This window comes from Vigna unguiculata, chromosome 9 (genome assembly GCF_037176805.1).
Source record: "Vigna unguiculata cultivar grain cowpea cultivar isolate G323 ecotype 2 chromosome 9, ASM3717680v1, whole genome shotgun sequence".
Lineage (NCBI taxonomy): Eukaryota > Viridiplantae > Streptophyta > Magnoliopsida > Fabales > Fabaceae > Vigna > Vigna unguiculata.
In genome coordinates, this window is record NC_140800.1 from 28,249,641 (window position 1) to 28,275,695 (window position 26,055).

Genomic DNA, 26,055 nt, shown 5'->3' on the forward strand with positions numbered 1-26,055 from the left:
ATAAAAAAAATTAATTAATATCAATAATAAAAAAAAATCAATTTTAATATTTTTAAATTTTTAATAATTATTTAATATTTAAACGTTTGAGTTACATTATCCAAATAAAACAATTTACAATTCGTAAAATATCCTATTCAAACATGTTAACTTTTTGTTTTTGAAATATTATCTCATTTAAATTAATACTTTTTACATCACTATTAATTTATGGAGTGCCACGGCAGTCCAACGTCAAAGCATCGTCGACATTATAGCAAATTAATAATTATTAATAATAAATGTTTGTATAAATTAGCTTTCTTTCGAGAACTGTGTAGATCCATGTCGCGTGGGTGCCGGCCGCCTATTCAGTCTTATCCTCTCATTAACTCAAGTCTACCACGCAATTAACAACTTAAGTTCAAAATTAATTTTTAACTAAATTTTATCTTAAGAGACCAGGTAAATGAACAAGGTTAAGAAAGAAATTGGTTCGATTTGAATTATTTTAGACTATTTAAATTTTTAAATATAATTATATTTGGATTTTGATTTATTGTAATTACTTTTATACAATCCCATTTATATTTATAATAAGTTAAATATATTTTTAGTTATTAAATTTTGATATAAAATTAAAATTTGACTATTTCAAAACTTTGACATAAATACATTATCTTTTCGACATATCAAATATTTTTTTAAATTGACATTTGAATTTTTTACATATTTCATACAACAACTCAAATAATATTTTTGAAGTCTTTTTCTCGTCAAAAAGATTTATACAATTGAATAAAAAATTATATCTATTTGTTTTAAAATTTGAAAACTAAACTATATATGAAATATACACAAATTTCAATTTTATATTAAAATTTATAAATTAAAAATATATTTAATTATAAATTTATTTTTAATACAATAAAACATATTTAACTTTATATATATTTATGAAATGCCAGTTTATTTTTAGTTAAACACATTAATTATGTGTCTAATGTATATTAGGGTAGGAAAGATTGGGTGGACCAGGATTCAATAATTCTAATTCGACTGGTTTCTATACTTACTCAAAACTCAATTGCTTGATAATCTCGCACGAGTCAAACAATTAGAAAGTTATTTCTTTTATGTAATTTATTTAAAATTTTGGTTTTAATTAAATTTTGAGTAATTATAAATTTGAATATTTTTAATTCAGTTTTTATTAAAAAATTATATTATTAAGTGTTTAAAATATTTTTTCTAAGTATATTTATGTTTGAATTTTTTTGTTAATGAGATAATTTAGTTGTTATTTCGGTTTTCTCGTTTTCAACTCATCATTCGTGTTTTTCCTTCTTAATCTTGAACAATTCATTAGTCAACTTATTCTTAACTACAAAATAAGTAACTTGAATGACAAGTTAGAAATGATCGAAAGAAAAAATAAGAAGTTGATCGATGAGTTAAATACGCAAAGATAAAAACAAAAATTGCATCTTCCTCATGATGGTAAAAATCATGAAAATAAAATATATATATATATATATATATATATATATATATATATATATATATATATATTCAATACTCATTAAAATGATAATTTTTAGTAATACTCAATAAAAATAATTAAATCTATAAAATTATTAAAATTTAACTACTTATAATAGTTTTACTCACTAACATTTAAATTTTTTTATGCTTATTCATGAAAAAAAAAAAGAACACTATTATGGGTCGAAAGGTTTTCTACTATGTTTGTACACTATTTCAACTAGAAATTTTGATGACATTTTGGCAGAATTATTGTTTCCAACCACTTTTCTTCACTTTTATAAAAATAAGATTTAAATATGTTTTTATCTCTTTTTAACTTTAAGTGAACATTGGAATTAGTATCTTTTCAAGATTTTGGACCAATTTGGTTTCTCATATTTAGAAATACGAAGATTTAGTCATTTTAATAAAATTTTGTTAAATTTAGTTTATATTTCAAACGTGTTTTTTAGTTAACATTTAAGTGAATATATGTCAAACAGATTAAATTGTGAGGACCTTGAAAATGATATTTTAAAATTGATAGACCAATTTGGTTTCTCATATTTAGAAATACGAGGGTTTAGTCATTTTAACAAAATTTTGTTAAATTTAGTTGATATTTCAAACGTGTTTCTTAGTTAACATTTAAGCGAATATATGTTAAACGATATAAATTGTGAGGACCTAGAAAATGGTATTTTAAAATTGATAGTGGTTTGAAAATAGTGAGACTCAATCATTTTAATATTAAAAGAATTTATATGAATAGGAAATTTTACAAATTACATTACTTTAAACACACCATCTATGTAGAAACCATTTTTCTAGAGTTCTTTGACTTCTCTAGGAGTGCTCACCCTCCATTCACCTGATTGAAGATTCGAAACCGTAAGAGTAATCCCCGTGGTAAGCTCTTCAATTTGGACCGATCAATTTATTCGATCAAGTAATTCATTGTCTTTCCCCTTTTCGTATGATCAATCGATTTTCATCATGTGAGTTTTTCTTGCTTGCATGTACTCTTTGAATCATCAATATGACTTTCTACTGATCAATGGTCCTTATGGTAGGTCGTCATCATTCTTGTGATATCCCTATGTGTAGATAGAGCATCTTGTGGAATGGAAGGTGTTTTAGACGATTAGAGTTATTAAAGGATATTTTCACAAGTTAGGGAAGCTAATTATATGTGTTTTAACTTAAACTATTTGGTTAATTATATGTATCTGTATTGAAATGTGATATGGACTTTGATTTAATCTTTTTTAGATGCGTGTTATTTGTATGTATTGTTATATGTTCAAAGCATAAGTGTTTCGAGAAAAATTTGAGTGTCCTTTATCTAAGATAAATATGAAGAACCTTCTTGGCCTAAAGTGAAAAAGAGAGCACTCAGGTTAAAATAGTTTCGTCCCTTGACTGTGGAAGTTAGGTTTTCATTTATAGGTAAAAATAATTACAAATCATTTTTATTTCCAAAATTCGTGGAATATTTTAGTTACAAGGATAAAAACAAAACAATACAAAGATAATAACAAAAGATTACAAAGATAGTAAGCACATATAAGATATTCCTTTTTGATAATTGTCGCAACCTAAATCGCGACGGAACGACGAACTAAAAATAAATTGTTTTGAAAATAGAGATATTTAGGGTCCGAGAGTCGGTTATGCGTAGGGAATGTATTAACACCCTACAGCACCCGCCCAAAGGCGGTACCTTTAATTAAATTTACAAAAGAGATATGTTTATTTTAAATATTTATTTTTCCCATAAATAAGAAAATATTGAATAAAATTAATTTTTGAGTAAAAAGGACCTGACAAGGATTAACCTTGGTCCTACGTATTCTCATTAAAAAACTGAGAAATCAAGACTACGTAGTTCTTTATAAAACTATTTAGAAATGACATTTTGAAAGTGAACCCGACAAGGTCTGACCTTGCTCCTACGTATTTTCATTCACAATGAAAAATCAGGGATTACATAGTTCTTGAAAAAACTTGATTAGAATATTTAATTTTTAAAATTGTCTTTTGAAATTTTTGAAAATAGGTGTCATGCGACGCGTGCGGCCGGGTTGACATAAAAACATTTTTTATATTTTCTATTTATGAAAGGGAGTGTCATGCGACACGAGCAGTCGATAAGACACCACAATATTTTTATAATTTTTATTTTTTGAAAAGAAGTGTTGTGCGACACGAGCGGTCAATTAGACACCAAAACAATTTTTATAATTTTTGTATTTTAAAAAAAGAAGTGTCGTGCGACACGAATGGTCAGTTAGACACTAAAACTAGTTTTATATTTTTTGTATTTAAAAAAAGAAGTGTCGTGCGACACGAATGGTCAGTTAGACACTAAAACTAGTTTTATATTTTTTGTATTTAAAAAAAGAAGTGTCGTGCGACGTGAACGGTCGATTAGGCACTAAAACTATTTTTATAACTTTTGTATTTTAAAAAAGAAGTGTCGTGCGACACGAACTGTCGATTAGACACTATAAGAAAAAATGAAGAAAATAAATTTAAATTTTATTTATTCTTATTTTTATCATTTTTTTAAAAAAAACTATTTTAATTTTTATTAAAAATAATTTATTATTTTAGAAAATGATGCGATTGAAATGTGAGATTTAATTAGAAAATGGTAAATTTCGAAATAGAAAATGTGAGTGCATAAGTGAGTATGTGGGTACAATAAGAAAAACTACACAGAGGAATGGGATGCACATAGGGAAACGCGTGGTGCATAAAGTAAACACATTCTAGTCTAAAAAAGGAAATTGAAGGAGTGGGGTGTGTGCTTAGTGAAAACGCATGTACATAAGGTAAAATAAAACTTAATGTAAAAGGGTGCGAGGTTATTACATTTGGGAGTGCATGGAGTAAATAAATAAACAAAAAGCCCAATTATGATGCAAATATGCAGAGGTATAGAAACTAAATTATGGAGGTGTAGAAGAAAAATGAATCTGCCAAATCAAAAAAATGAGAAAAAGGTGTGATAGTTAATTATGGGGGTGCGTGAAGAAAAATGAATCTGGCAAATAATAAAAAGAAGAGGAAGGTGTGATAGTTAATTATGAAGGTGCGTGAAGAAAAAAAATGGAATATACCAAACCCTAATCTAATTACCTTCCCAACACTTAATAATTTCCCCCCAAACTTCTTCATTCTTCCGCTAAAGCACCAACGCCACACCAACGCTGCCCACCAACGTTTGCTCTTTGCACGGCCACTGGCGGCAACGCCAACCACCATCGGAAGCCTTACTGGTGTCGGTACAACTCTTCACAGCTTCTAAGCCTTCCATGCTCGTGCGAAGTCGAAACATCGTTTCATAGTTACTGCCGATGACGCCACAACGCTTGAACAAAGTCGCCGTCAATGCCACTCGTGCGAAACACCTCAGCGTCGACCTCTAATGTCGTCACCATGCCAAACCGCCACCCACCGTGCCTTCATTATCCACTGTCGGAGTCACCACACCAATGTCAACAAACCTCTCGTTCTCCTCTATCCCAAATTATGATCTCAATACATCAGTAGATTATTTTTCACTATTGAATTTGATTCGTTGAATATCTTCTGTTGCTCACTGTTGAATGACTATGGTCTTAATGAATTGAAGATGTGTTGACGAAGATGAGGATGAACCAAGATTGCAGGAAGTACGTGTTATATATCTATAATGCACGTATACAAAAGTTGAAGATGAATGAAAATGTGGAGTTTGGTGATGGTGAGGGTTGTTAGGAAGAATGTAAGGCCGACTTATATTCTCTATCCTAATGTTTAAGGGTTGCCCCAATCTAATGGGCCTAAGAGCTGGCACATGGGGTGTTCAAAACTCCTAAGTCAGCTAAACCCTCACAATCTGTCTTCGCTTTGCAAAAACAACACTCACTCCTCTTCCTTTTCCCCTAAAACAAAGCTCTACTAGGGTTTAGTTCACGCTTGTTCGTGCTAGCTCAAAAGTTCGCCTCGTCTCACATAAGATGGTCCTTGAACTGTACTTTTTCTATTCCGAGTTTGTTTTCGTGATTTCTGTTAGAGTTCACGATAGTAACCCTGTTATCTTTTCTATGCCACTGTTCCAGTTCGTGAATCTGCTCCTGGATCTACGAAGTTCATTGGCTTAAGGCTCGTGAATCTTTTCTATGTTTGTATTGATCTTACTTTTAAAGTATGAATTGGGTGATTATGTATGAATGAAGTAATTTATAATCTGCGATGAATGAGTTTAACATGATTTGGATATGCTACATGTATGGTTGGTCCCATGGTTCGAGAATGATGAGTTGATATGGATTTAACATGGAACATGAATGAGGATTGGTTATAAAAGGTTGGCATGAGACTTATATGCATGATAAGTATTACTTGGTTGGTGGAATATGAATCGTATATGGTTAGGACGTAATTCCATGAGCCTCTAGGTGAGACTTCATGGTGGTACCTCAGTTGGTCGGGACGTAATTCCATGGCCCCTATTAGTGGGAGTTCATGGTGGTGCCCCATTTATATAATTTGGTAAGGATTCAGGGTAAGGTTGCATCCTAACACTCTAAGTTGTCAGTTAGTCTCACATAGAGCGGATTGACTCTTGTGATGAGAGTAGCAGGAGGCCTGAAATTCATTAAGGGCTAACCTTGTGTGTGGGAGTTGAGACATTGTAACATTTAGCTCGGGGGTGAGCAGCTCGATAGAGCAGGAAAATCCACCACAAGTGCAAACATTCGCGGAATCCGACTGAATTATAGGTATTGTGTGCAAGTCATAACATGATTGGTTGATATTCATATACCTGTTGAAATATGAAGGTTGTGTGTGATAGTATGATGAACTATTTTCTACTATAGCTTACCCTGTTGTTTGTTTGATTATTATGTGTGTGGTTTTCTCTTTTTGCGATGATCATCAATTTATTGATGTGAGCAGATGTGAGAAACACCCGTGCTCATCAGGGTGATGGAGGTTCCGCTGCGTAGCCATCTGGGCTGGGTTCTATTCATCTGAGTCTCTTTTAAGGCTATGGCCCGTGTACTTTTTGTCTTTGGGCCTTATTTTGAAATACTGCCCATTTATTATTACACTTGGTTACTGGCATCATGGTGTGCCTTAGGTAATTTCTTTCTTTCCTTTGAATAACTGTAAGGAGTAGTGGTTATACTCCAAGACCTTGCATCTATTACTATTTTGTGTAATGTTTCATTTAGTTATATTATATTTTAAATGGGACTTTACAAAGAAGATGACAGTGTTTGTCCGTACAGTAATGAAATGAATCTCTCCAAAAATTCTCTCCCCTTTTAAAATAATAGTTCACTCATTTAATAAAAAAACTATCCGCGATTGTGAATTACGTGAGTGGCAGTTGAAACCGTGAGAGCAAATTGAAACCATCAGAAAAACGGTTTTTGTGTTTTTTAATTTTTAATTTTTAATTTTTGAATTTAATTAATAAAAAAACGAAAGGTAATTAATAATAAATAATTTTTTAACTTTTAATTTTTAATTTTTTATTAAATCTGATTTTTATTTTAATTAAACAAAACAAAAAATAATTAATAATTAATAATAATTTTTTTAATCTAAAAAATAAAAACCTTATTTTACTTAACTTAAAAAAACATTAATTAAAGAAACATTTTTAATTCCTTTTTATTATAATTAATTTTTTTAAGACAATTTATTTTTATTCTTTTTATTTAACATTTTTTTTTTGATTTTCTTTTAAAAACAATTTTATTCGTTCGGACGAAATTGGGTGTTGACAATAATAAAATTTAAACTAAAAATAGGACAAATTAGGCCCAATTCCTGGAACTAGGGATGGGAGCGGGGCGGGTACGGGTATCATGATCCCATCCCCATAATAAAAATTCATCTCCATCCCCAAACCCAACGGGTATACAACTTTTGACCCATCCCCATCCCCACCGGGTAACGGGTATTTTCTTATACCCATACCCATACCCATTTTTTTATTGTTCCATATATCAATTAAATATTTTTTATAAAAAAAATTTAAAAATCACACCAACGGAATCATGATACTATCAAAATATTCAATATTAAAATAACATACTCTTTTTGATTTTCATGATGTCAAATATTAAGAAAAATATTATAATAGTATATATATATGTTATATATATATGTTATATATATATATATATATATATATATATATATATATATATATATATATATATATATATATATATATATATATATATATATATATATATATATATATATATATATATATATATATATATATATATATATATATATATATATATATATATATATATATATATATATATATATATATATATATATATATATATATATATATATATATATATATATATATATATATATATATATATATATATATATATATATATATATATATATATATATATATATATCAGAATGAGAAATATGTTATATATATATATATATATATATATATATTATATTATATTATATTATATTATATTATATATTATATTACTATGTATATATATATTATATGTGTGGATATCTTATGTTTATATATATATATATATATATATATATATATAATTATTTATATATATTATATTATATTATATATTATATTATTATTACTATGTATATATATTATATGTGTGGATATCTTATGTTTATATATATATATATAGATATATATTTATTTTAAGTGTATATTATATTATATTATATAATAATATAAATATAATAATATATATTATATTATTATGTATATATATTATATGTATATGCGTAGATATTTTATGCTTTTATATATATATATATATATATATATATATATTTTTATTTTTTTTTAAATTTTTATAAATTTGTCATGTTATAAATTTGTTTGTTTATAAAAGATCTCACTAGTTAAATAATTAATTTGTTTTATACGTATATTATATATATTATATTATATTATTATGTATATATATTATATGTATATTATATTATATTATATTATATTATATTACATTACATGTATATGTGTAAATATATATATATATATATATATATATATATATATATATATATATATATATATAAAAGTATATTTTATTTATATGTATATATATTATATTATATTATATTATATTATATTATATTATATTTTATGTGTAAATATATTATTTATTTATATATATTTTTTAGATTATTTAATAAATTATAAATAGTTTAGTAATTTAAGCGGGGACGGGTATTTGGGCGGGTATATATATATCCCCATCCCCATCCCCATCCCCAGTTGAAAATTTCGGGTATTACCCATACCCATACCCATACCCAGTCAAAGCGGGGATTCCCCGTCAAAACGGGGACGGGTTCGGGTGATACCCACGGGCACGGGTTTATTTGCCATCTCTACCTGGAACCATAAACTTTAAGTTAGCTTTTAGACGTTTATTATGCATCTTTAAGTATCGATTGGGTCCCAAACAATCTGGATGGTACACAACCCTCCACTTAGCTTGTTAGGATGAAAGGTTATTATAAACCAACCACCATCTTCTAATATCTGGTTGGCCCGCATCCGATCCTGTATTACCTTTACCTTCTCAATGGTTTGCTGCAACGTCCTACTACCAGCATAACAGTGTCCTGCACCTCCTACCATACAAAGTCTCGTATGGTGTTGTCACAACCGGGGTCACGACGAGACAACGACAAATTTATTTTAAAATAACAAAGGAGTCGTCACCATAGTTTATTAAGGAAAACTATAGAAAAATCTTAAAGATTTTAGTCTTTGAAACTAAGTTTAGGTTCGGGAGTCAATTACGTGTGGGCACTATTGTTAATTTCATCATGCTTTTTAATGACTATATGTTAATCAAATCTTGTCCATAAGTAGAAGGAACTAATCTCTCTAGGGTATTAATTTCTCTTTCTTTCTTAATTTGTTGTCTTTCAATAAGGCATTGTTCATCTCCTCTTTTGTTATGCCTAACTTATGAGAATATTGTTTGATCTATGAAAATATGTAACTTTTTTTTATATGAAACTCCAATAGTAATAATAATCATGTGAGTATTAACTAGGAATTAAACCTAAAAATTTCCATCTACCTCTTTACTCTAGGGAAAAATGTTGTAAAAATTTAATTGTTTCATTTTTTAAATAATAACACATTGATTTTGGTAGTGAGAATTTATTTCACATTTTTCAAAATTTAATTTAATATCGATAAGAAAACATAATACTTCCTCTATATGTGAAATTTGATGAGTGCTTGAATAACTCCATGTAGTTTTCTCTACCCATTCAACTTTTAGTATAAAATGTTTTCTTCTTAGTTTCATTTTTCTCCCCTAGAATAACTCAAACCAATGATAGTATGCTTGAATCCACATAATTTAGCATCGACACAAAGTTATACTCTTGTTTGAAGAAGAGTCTCGATTGAAAAACTAATTCCACTACAAGCCTTATGTGAATGTTGATTAAGCTCTAAAAAGAGGAAGCACTAAAATATTAGGCCTCCATATAGGTATGGAAACACTTAGAAAAATACTTAAAACACTTCATAGGAAAAATAAACATAAAAAATAATCATAATCACCCTATAACAATTAACCATCTTGTTATACATCATTATTAATATTCATTTGTTACATATATTGACATATTGAATGTCATATTACCATTAAATTTATTTTATGTTTGGTATAATCATATTCATACAAATTTATTTTATTATAATGAATATTTTTGGTGTTAACTTATTATATTAATATTGTACAGGACAATTTAAAAAATATGAATGGAGAGAAATAAAATTCAAAAGCATGTACCGTTAGTTAAGCATATTGGATTTGTACCTTAAGAACAAGACCAACACACTTGCAAGGTATAGGAATATTTTGTTTAATATCAATGATTATATTTTTAAATTTGTAATATATTGTCGATTATTTTTTATTAAATACTAATGACTTACTTTTTTTTTAGGTACCAAATACTTGAAGATTGTCATATGCCATTTTTTAAATACTTATTTAATGTAATTATATAAAATAAAATTAGGTATCATTTTATATGTACATTTTTGGATATATAATTACATATCTTAGTTTTTGTAATTTTAAATGTAATGGATATTTTTACATTTATAATATATTATCGATTATTTTTTATTAAATACTAATGATTTTTACTCTTTTATTATTTTTTATTAAATACTAATGATTTACTTTTTTATTTTTATTTTGCAGGATCAAAATCCTTGAAGATGTTATCATATGCCATTTTTTAAATAAATTATTTAATGTAATTGTATAAAATAAAATTAGATATCATTTTATATGTACATTTTTGGATATATAATTACATATCTTAGTTTTTGTAATTTTAAATGTAATGAATATTTTTACATTTATAATATATTATCGATTATTTTTTATTAAATATTAATGATTTACTTTTTTTTTGTTATTTTGCAGGATCAAGATCCTTGAAGATGTTGTCATATGTTATTTTTAAAATACTTATTTAATGTAATTGTATAAAGTAGTATCATTTTATATATAATTTTTGAATATATAGTTACATATTTTTGTTTTTGTAATTTTAAATGTAATGGATGTTATATATTTATATTTCATGTTTATTTATTTTAATTGATATTTATTTTCAAAATGTAAATGTGACTTATCTATTCATTACAACATGTTAGCTATTTGCAGCAATTACTATATCATTTATAATAATAATAATAATAATAATAATAAATATAATATTAATAATAATAATAATAAATATAATAATAATAATAATAATAATAATAATGATAATAATTAATTATCACATAAAATTTGGCAATAATATAATAATAATTAATAATAGTAATAACTAATTAATTTTACTCTTTTATATATTTGTCATAATTTTTTATTATCACTATTAAAAAAATATAATAGTGATAATAAATTTGTCACTACTATCTTATATGTTTGTGATATTTCATTATTGTCACTATTACACAAAATTAATAGTGACAACTATTTGTGTCACAATAAAATTTAGTTTTAGTGACATTTAAAATTATTGTCACAAGTATAATAGTGACATAACTATTAGTGACAATTTTAATTTTGTCACAAAGTACTCTTAGTGACATATTTATACCTTTTAGTGATGAATATTTATATCACTATAATCAATTTTTCTTGTAGTGGGGGAAGGTATTAACACCCCATAACGTCCATCCAAAGATGGTTCCTTTTAATTAAGTGTGCAAAATTAATGCAATTTTTAAAATATTTGGTTTCCCCCCCAAAAAAAATCAAACAAACAAAGAAATACCAAATATTAAAGAAAATATTATTGAAATTTTTATTTGGGCCTAACAAGGATTGACCTTGCTCCTATGTATCTTCATTTGCAATGAAGAATCAGGGTTACGTAGTTCTTTAAAAACTATTTGGAAAAACATCTTAAAAACATTTTAAATTTTTGGGAGGTGAACCTAACAAGGACTTTGTCTCACTCTGATGTATTTCCATTCAGAATGGAAAATCAGGAATCATGTAGTTCTAAATTAAAAACAATTATTTGAAAAAGATATGATTTTTGGAAGGTGAACCTGACAAGGATTGACCTTGCTCCTAAGTATCTCCAATCGGAATGGAGAATCATGGATTACGTAGTTCTAAATGAAAAAAACTATTTAGAAAAGATGGAAGGGTTTGTAAACTCGAATTGTTTTAGAGAGGTTTTGTAAGTTGTAAAAAGTAATTATCAAGCAAGTCTAGGACCCAACAAGATAATTAAAAAGTATAAAAATTAATGATTATCAAACGAGTTCGGGACTCGACATGAGAATTAAAGTTATGAAAATAATGATTATCAAACAAGCCTGAGACTCAACATGATAATTAAAGTTATGAAAATTAATGATTATCAAGCGAGTTTGAGACTCGATATGATAATTAAAGTTATGAAAAATCATGATTATCAAGCGAGTCCGAGACTCGACATGATAATTAATGTTATGAAAATAATGATTATCAAACAAGTTTGGAACTCAACATGATAATTAAGTTATGAAAATAATGATTATCAAGCGAGTCCGAGACTCGAATGATAATTAATGTTATGAAAAAAATTATAAAAAGAATGATTATCAAGCGAGTTCGAGACTAGACATGATAATTAATATTATGAAAATTTTTACTATCAAGCAAGTTTGAGACTCAACATGATAATTAATGTTTTGAAAATAGTGATTATCAAGCGAGTCTAAGATTCGACATGATAATTAATGTCATGAAAATTATGATTATCAGGCGAGTCCGAGACTCGACATGATAATTAATTTTATGAAAATAATGATTATCAAGCATGTTTGGAATTCAACATGATAATTAAAGCATTGAAATTAATGATTATCAAGCGAGTCCGGAACTCAATATGATAATCAATGTTATGAAAATTTTTATTATCAAGTAAGTTTGAGACTCAACATGATAATTAATGTTATGAAAATAATGATTATCAAGCAAGTCCAGGACTTAACATGATAGTTGATGTTATGAAAATATTTTGAAAGATTTTAATTATCAAGTAAGTCCGAGACCTAACATGATAATTAATGAGAATTTTGAAATTTTAATTATCAAGTAAATTCGAGACTCAACCTGATAATTAATGTTATGCGATATATCTATAAAAAAACAAAATAAATAATTGGTAATTTTGTAAAATATTATATATCTCTTTTAGAAATGAATATCACCAAACAAAAATAAAATTTTCTTAGTTAAAGCCTAGACATATTTATTATTCAATAGTTATATCAAAATTCTTTATTCAAGTATACATGTTTAGTGTGCATCTTGTGCGTTATTTTGAAACATCCAATATAAGCAACATATTATATTAGCCATTAAAATCAACACTCGCATTCCGATAAAAGAAATTAAGGAAAAAGTATACAAGATTTTGATTAATAAACTAATCTACCAAAAGAAGCTTTCAAATGTAGAGATTTATATATACATATAAGGTTTATGTTTCTTTGACACCTTTTATGCCAACACACATATGTAACTTTCATCTAATATTAATGGCAATAAAGCTCATCCTAGATTTCGTATATTACACAACCGACTATTTCTTTTGACATAACAAACCCACATTATAATAGACAATTTCATAAAAGCAATGATAGTTAGAATATGTACATACAGTGCCATGACAAGTTCAAGCTTCAATATAAGAGAAGGAAAAAAGAGAAAGAAAAAAAAACAACCAATATGTCCAGTGTTATGATCTCATAATAAATATCATAAGTAAATATAAAAGGAGAAAGAAAAACCTAGATTTTTTTCACACTTGTTTGATGATTTTTGCGTTTGAAAATCAAAATAATGTTTGCAAGTGTGTCTCTCTTATCTTCTCAAAGCTCTATGCTTTTGTGGCTTTGCCTCTCCAAGAAGTATTTTCCAGGTGCTTTTTCTTTGTGTTTGGTATCGTGGTGTGTGATCCCTTAGTGTGAGTTGTTCTAGAATGATCGTTAATGGAGAGTGATGAGAGTTAATCCAAAAAGGATATTTTTTATCTTGGAAAGAAGATGACAGTGGATAAAGGAGAAATGTATCGTTATGTGTTGTGTGAAAAACCTCTCTTTAATGAAACGAAGAAAGAAAAAAAGAACTTGAGGAATAAATGCATCATATATCTCTGACACCATTACCAAATTTTCTCAACAAGTTTGGAATCTTGAAACTTCTTTCTCAATAATTTTATCCGATTAGCAATGTCCAACAATTTGTTTAAGTATTCCTTAATTATCTTTGACTCTTTCATCATTTTTCCATATCAAATATAACATTTTCATGCTCAAATCTTGTCATTTCATTCATATTTCCATTTCAAATAATCTCAAAATTTTGGGGCTAACTTTAAAGTTATGATTCTCATGAGAATCACTAATGAAACACCAACAAACAAACATAACTTCACATTTTCCTTCTTTGTCTTTTTTACTTGTTGCATATAGATTTGGGGCATGGTGAGATTTTTAGACACCAAATCAACGATATAATCCTTTTCCACAACTTTGCACAAATTTGATCTCATAATATAAGTTTGCATTCTTTTTCCTTCCATTTTACATATTTCGTAAGAATGATTACTCTTGATACCACTTTTGGGTATTTCAAGTTTTTGGAAAGATAAAAAATATAAGAAATATGTTATATATATTAAACCCTACCAAAATAATCACAAAATAATTATGGGTAATATGTCAATGATACATAATCTTTCTATAATTTGAACAAGTCTTACCAAAATTGACACATAAACACCTTATATCTATAAAAGACAATAAATTTAGGCTTATGATTTAGTTTCATGACATTTAACATACGATGACATGTATAGATTACATGCACTATGTATTTGATAAATTCAACAATGTATTGTCCAAACAATTGTTCAAAGTATTTTGAAAGTATTGAAGACTTTTAGTGAATAATATCTTTTTTTTATAAAGATTTAGAAGATGGAGATTCCAAATCAATACTTGTTAAATAGGGCTTTGAATAGTGATTTTAGTTTTTTTGGTCTTTTATTTTAAGTCTTATTTTTCTTGATTTTATTATATATGAAGTTGGAAAGTTTCTTAAAGACGTATATGCACTACAAAAATTCTAAATTTTAATTGGGGTTTATTAGGAGGGGTTAAAATAACCTCAAGTAAATTACACTCGTAACTGGGGTTTTTCAAACCCTTGAAAAGTAACAGAGGTTTTAAAATAACCTCAAGTAAATTACACTCATAACAGGAGTTTTTCAAACCTTTGAAAAGTCACAGAGGTTTTATAAATGACCCTCACATTAAAAATTAACCCTTGAAAAATTGTATTTCCCTCTCACATTTTCACAGTACCACCTTTTTCAACTTTTCGAATAGCCTTTCGTCTTGCTTTTGTGACCTATTCATTCTCTTCTCTTGCTTGTGTGAGCTAACAGAGTCCCCATTACTTCATCTCTCAATATCAGTTAACAACCTTGTGTTTGCCTTCTCTAAATCTCAATAAAAGTTCTTTCGTTTTGCCCTCTCCCAATCCTAGCTACCAATCCCTCTAGATTTCTCTTTACAAATCTTCATCGGTGAATCGCAACTTTAAATTGGTAATGGCTTTCGATTTTTTTTTCTCTCATTTTTCCTCTTTCATCCAAATTTGTTATGCTTTGTGTGATTGCAAGTTCAATGGCTCTAGTTTGTGCGTCGTAGGTTCGATCGTTCGTGTTGTCTCTCAGCTGCTTCACGTGTTCACAATTGCTTCGCAGGTTTGCTACTTGACCTAACCTAAAGCTACTACCAAAATTGAACAATAGTTGTGTGCGTAGATGATATGTTTGTGATTTCCTTAGGTTTGTCATTGTCATGGAGTGTTATGGTCTATTTGGATTTGGATATAATTAGAGCATATGAAATGGGAGAAGAGGAGTGAGAGAGTGACCAACTAAACAGATGCAAAAATAGAAGTAGAAGAAGTTGGGGGAAGCAAAGTAATGCTCCACTTTTCAAATAATCTTTTTTTTTTTTAAATTAATTCTAGGAATTAAAATAATACTCCTCTAAGTTGGATTTGGATGCACCTTCAGCCTGTGTACTCCTTAACACATAAACCTAGCTCCACTTGTTAATTCTTCTATTGCTTCATCAACAGTTACCTACATTTCATTCTAATTAAATTAAATTTGATTGATAGGTATCGAGTTTGTGAATTAGTTGTTAGTGACTGGTTGATCTCTGCTTTCTCTTTTTTTTTTGTAGCTTAAAACTCAATCTCTTCACATTTAGCTGAATAAAAACACATTGTATTCTATTTAAAGCTTGAAATTGGAATTTCAAGTTCACTAAATCAAGGAAAAAACTAGATGTTAGCATTTATATTTCAGAAATGATGGTATTTTAATGGCTTCATGTCATGGATGTTCATTGGAGCAAGATAAATGGGCTTTAAATTTGATTAATAATGAACACGCTCTTGGAAACACTATCAACAGAGATTTTGAAACAATAAATCTTTTTTCCTTAGTGTTTTCACTCTATTTTAGGTTCACACTTTTATGAGTAAAATATTCCCAAGGAAATCATTCTTTCTTAATTATGTGTGTAGGAGACATTAAGAGAAAACATATGACATTAAAACTTGTTTAAACACTTTTTTTTTCTAATTTCCTCTTTATAATGGTAAATGGTAAAATATACAAAGAATAAGCATACCACTTTTTCAAACATTAAAACATTATTATTCAATCAATGCATTTAGTATATTTATAATCTCATATATATATATATATATATATATATATATATATATATATATATATATATATATATATATATATATATATATATATATATATATATATATATATATATATATATGTCATATATATATATATATATGTATATATGTATATATGTATATATATCTATATATCTATATATATATATAGATATATACATAGATATATATATATATATATATATATATACATATATACATATATATATATATATATAGATATATATATATATATATGTATGTATGTATGTATGTATGTATGTATGTATGTATGTATGTATGTGCGTGCTCCTATGCTTGTATCCTTATTTAAGAAAAACCCCAAAACTAAAATTTAACTTTACTATTCTCGTATCATGAAGGAGTGTGTGCACCGCATAAATAATCATGTAACTTTTCTTCTCTTATTTTCTTACAGTAATATCACATAATTCGTCATGAATAATCATCAAATATAGTGTTTCTGATGCATTGATACACTTCCATTTGGATTTTTATAACTTTCATAGCAAACTTTTGGTTAGTGTGTTCATATATTTTTCAGATGCATTGTTCATAGAGATGCTTTATGTTGAACTGATCTGATGAGTCTGGTGTTATATGTAGAGGTCCTTGGTGTGATTTCTTTAATTCTGATATTGGGATCAATGAATGTAAAGGTATCAGAAAGTAAGGTTCATAGTGAATTGGCAAAAAATGAATATTCTGCCATCAATTGCAGAAAGCACAGTACAAGTTTGAATGATTTTGGAGGAGTTGGTGATAGGAAAACATCAAACTCATTTGGCCACATGAAATCTATTAAATTCTTGTAAGCACGTTTATGTTAATTGACTAGATTAAAAACATAAACTATACACATTTTCTTGAATCAAACAATTCTGAATTTAGCTTTATTTGTGTTGATATAGATGGTTGAACGACAACGAGTTGTCAGGATAAAATCCCAAGAGAGATCACTCTTCTTAAAAATCTTGCAGTCTTGTAAGATTCCTTTTCTTTACTTTTTTTCTTATACTTTATTTTGGGATCTTTTTGCTTTGTGTTGATGGCTTGAAATGGAAAAATCCGAAATCAAATTCTTTTAAATTTTTTGTTTAACTATTAACTAATTTCAAACCTCAATTGTGTTTTGCAGTAATGTTTCTAATAATCACTTGTCAACCCATCATGGCATCACTCAATCGTTCTTGATTGGAAGGTATGTGAACTTTTGCAATTCTTGACAAAAACCAGATAACCATATTTGATATGCATTGATAAGAGAAGAATCAATTCAAATAAATAAGTTCTTAAAGATAAAACTAGTTAATATATTTTAGGCCATGGTGTCATCTACTTTAACTGCAACTTTTGGTATATCCTTCACATAAGTATAAAAATGATCGCATTTTCTTTAGCAACAAGGCAAATCAACAAAGTACAAATTCCATGCAAGCAATTTTTCAAGTCTCCTTTTCTCTTCGTTATTGTGAATTACTAGTTACATGTTTGATTATTACTAACGTATTGCATGCAGGCATACCTTCCAAGTGAAATGCCAAAGCCACTTCTTAAGTATAGAGAAGAAGAACTAGAGAGTTTAAGAGGGGATGGAAGAGTTGTAAGAGTGGGACATGGTGTATGACTATGCATACTACAATGATTTGAGTGATCCACATAAGGGTGCACAATATGCTAGTCCAGTTCTCGGAAAGTCCATTGAACATCCATACCCTCGAAGGGGAAGAATTGGTAGTTAACATTGAATTGTGTTTCTTCTAGTTAGTTAACATTGGAGGCTGGTGTACGCATGCACACACTTGAATTTTACTTACGATCACTTATTATTTGGTTAAGATTTAATTGTATTCAATAATAATTATGAATAAAATGTGCACCTTTAATGCTTACATACTTAAGATTTATCTTAACTCGTATTGTGTTATTGATGCAAAACTGGTTTAATAAAATCTTATTATGAAATGTTTAGACAATCTAATACAATATAATATAGATCATGTGAAGGCAATAGCGGGGGTTTTAAAAACCCCAGGAAATAGTGGGGGTTTTAAAAACTCCAGGAAGTTGTGGGGGTTTCAAAAATCCCAAGCAGTAACGGAGGTTTAAAAAACCCCATGTAGTAGCGAGGTTTCAAAAACCCCAAGCAGTAGCGGAGGTTCAAAACCCCAAGTAAGTTGCACTTTTCCAGAGGTTGATAAAAACCCCTGGTAACCTGTTAGCTACGCTGTCTCTTCCAGGGGAATTGCAAACCCCTGGTAAAGCCATTAGTGGGGGTTAAAACCCCAGAAACACCAAATATAACTCCCACTAAAAACAATTATTTTTGTAGTGGAGCCCGGGAATTCATTTTAATTAATTAAAATATTCTTTTGAAATGTTAAAATGTTGTTGGCTTACGGAAAAATCTCTTAAGAACATTTTAATTTATTAAAATATACGTATTGATAGAGTAAAGTTGAACATTTAAAACCCAAAGTTGAACATTTAGCTACGTTTTTATCAATTAAAATGAGATTTTAATCAATTAAAACATTTATTTCTCAAACATGTTTAGACTCATTATGTTTTAATTGATTAAAGCGATAAATTAATCCCTTAAAATAACTTGCAAGTGTTTTTAAAATATTAAAAGAACATTTTAGTATTTTAAAACTATTTAAGCTTTCTTTTAAGTCTTTTCTAATATATTATAGTGATTTTAATCAATAATTTTTGTTTCGTAACGCTCTTGTTTCTAAATTAAACTTCATGAAATAGAAAATGCATCATTTTGAAAATCATTTTGTCTAAGAGAGAGAATTGAAACCTATTTTTAAAGTCATCTTGATTGAACCTTGTGACCAATACCTCAACACAGAATATTGTTCGATCATTCAAGTTTGTAACATTTCTATTATGCTCAAATGTTTTTCAAGGTGATTTTATTCCAGTATTGACTTGTTTTCGGTAAGGGTGTGTACTTGGGCAAAGTTTCCAAGTTGTGATGGGGAGTCACAAGAAATTGAACCAAGTCTCGTAGGACTTAATACTATAGTTCTTGGATTATTTTTGTTTCTTGTTTTTCGAGTGGTTGTAAAACTTGAAAGTGTTAGTGTGGAAAGACTTGGTTGAAATGATTGAGCAATTGAATGTAACTTTTATTATAGGCTAAACCAGTATAAACTTTGTCTTCTCTCTTTATAACTCATTTGTTTTGATATCTTGTTAGGAAAATGATACATTGACACCCCAAACTTACCACTTTCATTACCGCCTGACGTGGCAGCAGCAATTGAATTTATTTATTTTTTAACTGAAAAATGAAATTGGCATCCGCAAGCGTGCTTCCCCGCACAAGCGCGTGTAGCCACAGCCACTTGCCACAGTTCTCGCACAGCAGTCCGCACAAATATTTTTCGTTTTTGAAAACTCCTCCACCGCTCCACCGCTTCTCCAGTTTCTCAAAAGTGCCCACCAACCCTCCCTCCCCCGCCACTCGCCACTCACACGGAACACTCAATCGAGAGCGCCTAGTACCTTTCCCGCACCACACACACACGAAACCGCCGCCCCACAACCATCGTCCCGCACACCCACACACCTCTGGTCGACGTCATACCGCAACCGCCGCCGCACATAACCCTTCCCGCACCACACACAGTTCTGCTCCACCCGTTCCCACCTACCGCTCCACAAATCCCTTCCCGCACACGAACCCCTTTCGACCTCATTGTTCAAACCCTAAAACCCCTGTCTGCGAGAAACCCTAACCTGAATCCCTCTCCCTCTCCCTCTCCTTACGACTTCTCTTGCCACCGAAGAAAAGTACTAATCTGCAACTTTTTTATACTTATCTTGCAACCCAAGCGCAATTATGATGTAATCCACAAAACAATTTTTGGATAAATGTTGTGCATTTAAATTTATATTTTTCATATACTTTTAACCTATATAAGTGTCAGATGAAATAAAAAAAGTCCACTCCGCAAGTGGGTGATCTTTTGGAGAGAAAATCCCAATTGAATTTGGCTTTCTAGAAAATCCCAAATCTTTCTGGTATTGGTGTGCATTGTTGGGGTCGAACCTTTTAGTTAGGGGTAGAATTGTGTGCTGTTACGTAATTCCAAAATCTGTCAATTATCATTTGTGCAAAACGTGTTTGGTGGGTTACACCATAATTGGTCTTGGGTTGCTGGATAAATATAAAATTGTTGCAGGCTAGTTTTTCACAAAATGAACTTACAACTTGTTTACAAGGAGTGAGATGGGGTCTGGTGTTGGTGTGCCTAGTTGGGGTCCAACCTTTTTGTAAGTGGGAAAAGTGTGTGTTTTTATATAGTTCAAAAATTTGCGAATTGTAATTTGTGCAAAAGCTCTTTGGTGGGTTGTCATTGCTCTTTGGTTGTAAGATAAATTTAAAATTGTTGCAGCCTACTATTGCCCCAAATGAAGTTACACCTGCTTTAGAAGAAGTGGGATGGGGTCTGGTCTTGGTGTGCACTGTTGGGGTCCCACCTTTTAGTAAGTGGGATAATTGTGTGTTGTTTTTTTGTAGTTCCAAAATTTGCGAATTATAATTTGTGCAAAAGCTCTTTGGTGGGTAACATCTTGATTGCTCATGGGTTGCAAGCTAAATTTTAAATTGTTGTAGGCTAGTCTTTCCCCAAATGAAGTTAGACCTGGTTTAGAAGAAGTGGGATGAGGTCTGGTCTTGGTGTGCATTGTTGGGGTCCAACCTTTTTGCAAGTGGTAGAATTTTGTGTTGTTTTGAAATTCCAAAATCTGTGAATTTTAATTTGTGCATAATATGTGTCGTGGGCTACACCTTAATTGCTGTTGGGTTGCAAGATAAATTATAAAATGTTGGATAGTTTGTTTTTCCCAAATGAAGTAACACCCTCTTTTAAAGAAATGGGATGGGGTCTGCTATTTTACTAAGGGATAAAATTGTGTGTTCTCTTGCACTTCCAAAATCTGTCAATTTTAGATTGTGCAAAAACTCTTGTTTGGGTTATACCTTAATTGTTCTTTGGTTGCAAGATAAGTTGGAAAATCCTCCAGACTAGTTATTCCTTATATTAAGTCACACTAGGTTTACAAGAAGTGGAATGGGCTCTACTATTGGTATGCACACTTGGGGTCCACCCTTGTAGGAGCGGACACATTTGTCTGTTATGCACTTCCAATATCTGTCAACTTCATTTATCCAAAAACTGTTTTGTGGGTTACATCATAATTGCGCTTGGGTTGCAAGATAAGTATAAAAAAGTTGCAGGTCAGTACTTTTCTTCGGTGGCAAGAGAAGTCGTAAGGAAAGGGAGCGGGAGAGGGATTCAGGTTAGGATTTCTCGCAGACAGGGGTTTTGGGGTTTGAACAATGATGCCGGAAGGGGTTCGTGTGCGGGAAGGGGTTCGTGTGCAGGAAGGGATTTGTGGAGCGGTAGGTGGGAATAGGTGGAGCAGAACTGTGTGTGGTGCGGGAAGGGTTATGTGCGTCGGCAGTTGCGGGATGACGTCGACCAGAGGTGTGTGGGTGTGCGGGACGATGGTTGTGGGGCGGCGGTTTCGTGTGTGTGTGGTGCGGGAAGGGTACTAGGCGCTCTCGATTGAGTGTTCCGTGTAAGTGGCGAGTGGCGAGGGAGGGAGGGTTGGTGGGCACTTTCGAGAGACTAGAGAAGCGGTGGAGCGGTGAAGGAGTTTTCAAAAACGAAAAATATTTGTGCGGACTGCTGTGTGAGAACTGTGGCAAGTGGCTGTGGCTACATGCACTTGTGCGAGGAAGCACGCTTACTGATGCCAATTTCATTTTTCAGTTAAAAAAAAAATTTAAATCCAATTATTGCTGCCACGTCAGGTGGTAATGAAAGTGGTAAGTTTGGGGTGTCAATGTATCATTTTCCATCTTGTTATATGTGCCTTGTACTTTTTTATCTGTTCATCTCTATACACATCAATTGGGTTTTTGATTGCCTTGTTCAATTGTTAAAGTTTTCATACATGTGTTATCTAATTCTCCCATTTGATACTCATTTCCTTAAATGTGAATATAAAATTGAGTTTATCCGATGTAATAGGGTTAAAATTTTGTGTATAGCAACTTTTAAATAATTTTTCAAAGTATTATTTTTTAGAAAAATAAATGTGATTTACTTAGTTTTAAATATTGAATTAGATTTAAAGTTTATTTCTTCAAGATCATATCAAAATTTACCTGAACTTATCCAAATAAAATTAATTAAATCTATCGTATTTTCTGTTATCAAGATCTTTTATATTCTTAAGGTCGATGTTCTTGACACGAAGAGATATATTAGAAATCTCACATAAATTATAGAAAAAAAATTAAATTATAATATATATAGATGATTTTAAATATCATCTTATCAAATTTAACAACTTTCCTGCTTATATCTTAATGCATGTGTTAAAAGAAATGTTTGACGTTAACTGAAATCACGAAAATGCTTTCTTGTAATACTTTCTTGACAATTTTTGTGAATGAACGTTTTATATATATATATATATATATATATATATATATATATATATATAATTGATGTCATAGTCAAGTTTATAAATGTTGGCCTAAAAGTTTCATTTTTAACGTTTTTAATTTATGAAAATGTTAAAGGTTTAAGCTTACAGCTTTATAACAAGATGATGATATGTTCATCAAATGACTTCGCTGAATCATAATACACACAGCACAACAACCTTCGTAGAGTCAATTCTCACAACAAGAAAATAACCAAAAACATAGAAAATGTGGAAAATAATAAAACCAAAGCTTTTGATTCATCATATGCATCTTATAATATATTTCCAAGGACAAGACAATAATAAAATATATTTTGACATCAATCACCACCATACCTCCTTGAAAAATAGTGAGAAAAAAATATTATTTTTTACCAAACATCCAGCATCAATAATACAACATTTTTATTTTAAAATATAAAATAATTTAGAATAAATCAATTAAAAAATAGAAAATATGTTTTTAGTGTATTAGAAAAGCTTAGAAAAATAGAAGGCCGTCCATGTAAAATTCTCCATATCATGAATATTGTAAATCACATATTTTGTATTATAAAGTAAGTTGACTAATAAGTCAACAAACAAACAAATCTAGAGGTGAAAATAGACATAGTGGAAACAAGAATTAGTCATATAGTTGTTTTATATTAATTAAGCCTATTTTAATTAAGTTCTTTAACAAAACTTTAACTAACACTGATAATTAGGACAACCCAAATATAAAAAATATAATTCTAAACAAATTTAATTTTATACGGTTTAGAAATTAAAGCCAAAAGTTGAATTTCATGAGCAAAACAAATCCTGAGCTATTATATATCTTGTTCTACTATAAATACTGTATTTGAACCTTAGAGATATATTCAAGAATTCATCGCATTCAACGTTAACTTTGTGATTAACTTGTGCCATAACTTGCATGTAAAAATGGCCATCATTGAACACCTTCATTTCAAACAATTCAACACTATAATTAAGTACAAGTCTTTTTATATATATATGTTTATATATATTAACATCATCAGTATAGAATAATATTGAATCTAATTAGGCATGCCAATTTCTTCGAGATCATCATCCAACGACAGATAAACTTCATCTAACCATGAAAGCTCTGATCCACTCTCATCATCATCGCTATAGAATTTTACACCTTCTTCAGACCTCATCTTCTCGTACACTCTGCACAAAACCCACTTGCTCCAACTTTGATCCTGTGTCAGGGACGACAACAACAACATTAACATCGTATTTAATTAGTTTCTCTTATGAATGTTCAGAGTATGGTCTTAATTCTCCTGTAATTAGCTTAACAAGTGAATTAAACAAAGTCGATCGCTTACATGTTTTCGTCTTCTCCTAGAACTTCTACAGGACGCAGTGTCAAACCCAGAAGAACATATATGATATTCTTGCATTACCCAGTTGGTTTCAGTAACATGTGGATCTTCACCAATGTGGAATACCAAGTACTTCTTCGTTCCCACTTTCTTGTCAAAAGTTGAAAATATAGGTTCCGTCACACCTATTTCCTTCCAACACCCATTTTCCATTGTTCTGTTTTCATTCACTTTGGTGAAGAAATAGTACTGATTCCCACTTAACAAAGCCTTACCTGCATAAATTAAACACATGCATGCATGCATGAATTAATACACAACAAATGGCCATGTCATTTATATTATATATCATATACAATGTATATATATAGTTTAGAAAAATTGAAAAGAAATTAATATTATACCATTTAGTTCCCAGGGATGGAGGCGAGAATCGAGGTCTGGAATGATGTTGGGATGGCATGGAATAAGAGAAGTCTTGCAATAGAGAAAGTGAAGAACAAGTTCTTCATCAGTTGGGGAGAAGAAAAAGCCAGGAGGAAGGTTGAAACTTGCATCTTCCATCTTCTATGTTGTTGAATTTGGCACCACAATTCAGTTTTTGATTTGTCACTATATATAATGAAGAAAATATAAAGAGATAGAGAAAGAGAAACTTTATTATTATTCAAAAATTGAGTGAGTTGCTGTAAGAAAAGGCGGCGCTACGTGTAATAGCATCATAAGAAAAGTGGGACCTGTTAAGAAGGGGAATGCCGGCCAAGGAAGCTAACAAAACAAGCCAGCTAAAATTACAACCTAAGTTAACATCTAATGATTAAATTAGTGTTTGGTTCGTTAATTAAGAAGGATAAGGATTAAGGAACATGAGACCCACATCTAGTTTTGTGCATGGTGCATTAAAAGTTTTCCACGTTTATCTAATTATCTATTCCTTTAACCTAACTGGCATAATCCATGACAATACGCTTTCCCACCCGTTAATCATTGCAGTTGCATGCAGATTCACACAAGGGATATGATGTGATATTTCTCACCAATGTTTCTTTCTATACATAAACTAATAATATCTGATATAATATAATGTTGTTTTCTCACATAAACCTAATTTTCTGCGGTCCTTTCTTCAATGATGAGACATCAATGCATTACCTAAATTCGATTGCGATCTCACACACAAAAAAAAAAAATTGCCATCTGTTAGAAAAACCCACGTAGAAAAGTAATCATGGTAGCAGATCAGAGACATCTCTGATATCTGATGTGGTCAAAATAATTTCACCAGTGTGTGAACGACGAGAAAAAAAAAG

General features: G+C 29.6%; 1 protein-coding gene across 1 annotated transcript; it reads right to left on the minus strand.

The window, feature by feature from the left end:
* Positions 1–24,320: 24,320 nt before the first annotated feature.
* LOC114164463 (NAC domain-containing protein 104-like) lies at positions 24,321–25,352 on the minus strand. The gene is made up of 3 exons (XM_085667201.1): positions 25,150–25,352; positions 24,749–25,020; positions 24,321–24,619 (listed from the first exon to the last, which is right to left on the minus strand). Exons 1-3 carry the CDS (start codon positions 25,307–25,309, stop codon positions 24,449–24,451), a joined length of 603 nt encoding a protein of 200 aa, XP_085523327.1. The 5' UTR covers positions 25,310–25,352; the 3' UTR covers positions 24,321–24,448.
* Between the last annotated feature and the right edge of the window lie 703 nt (positions 25,353–26,055).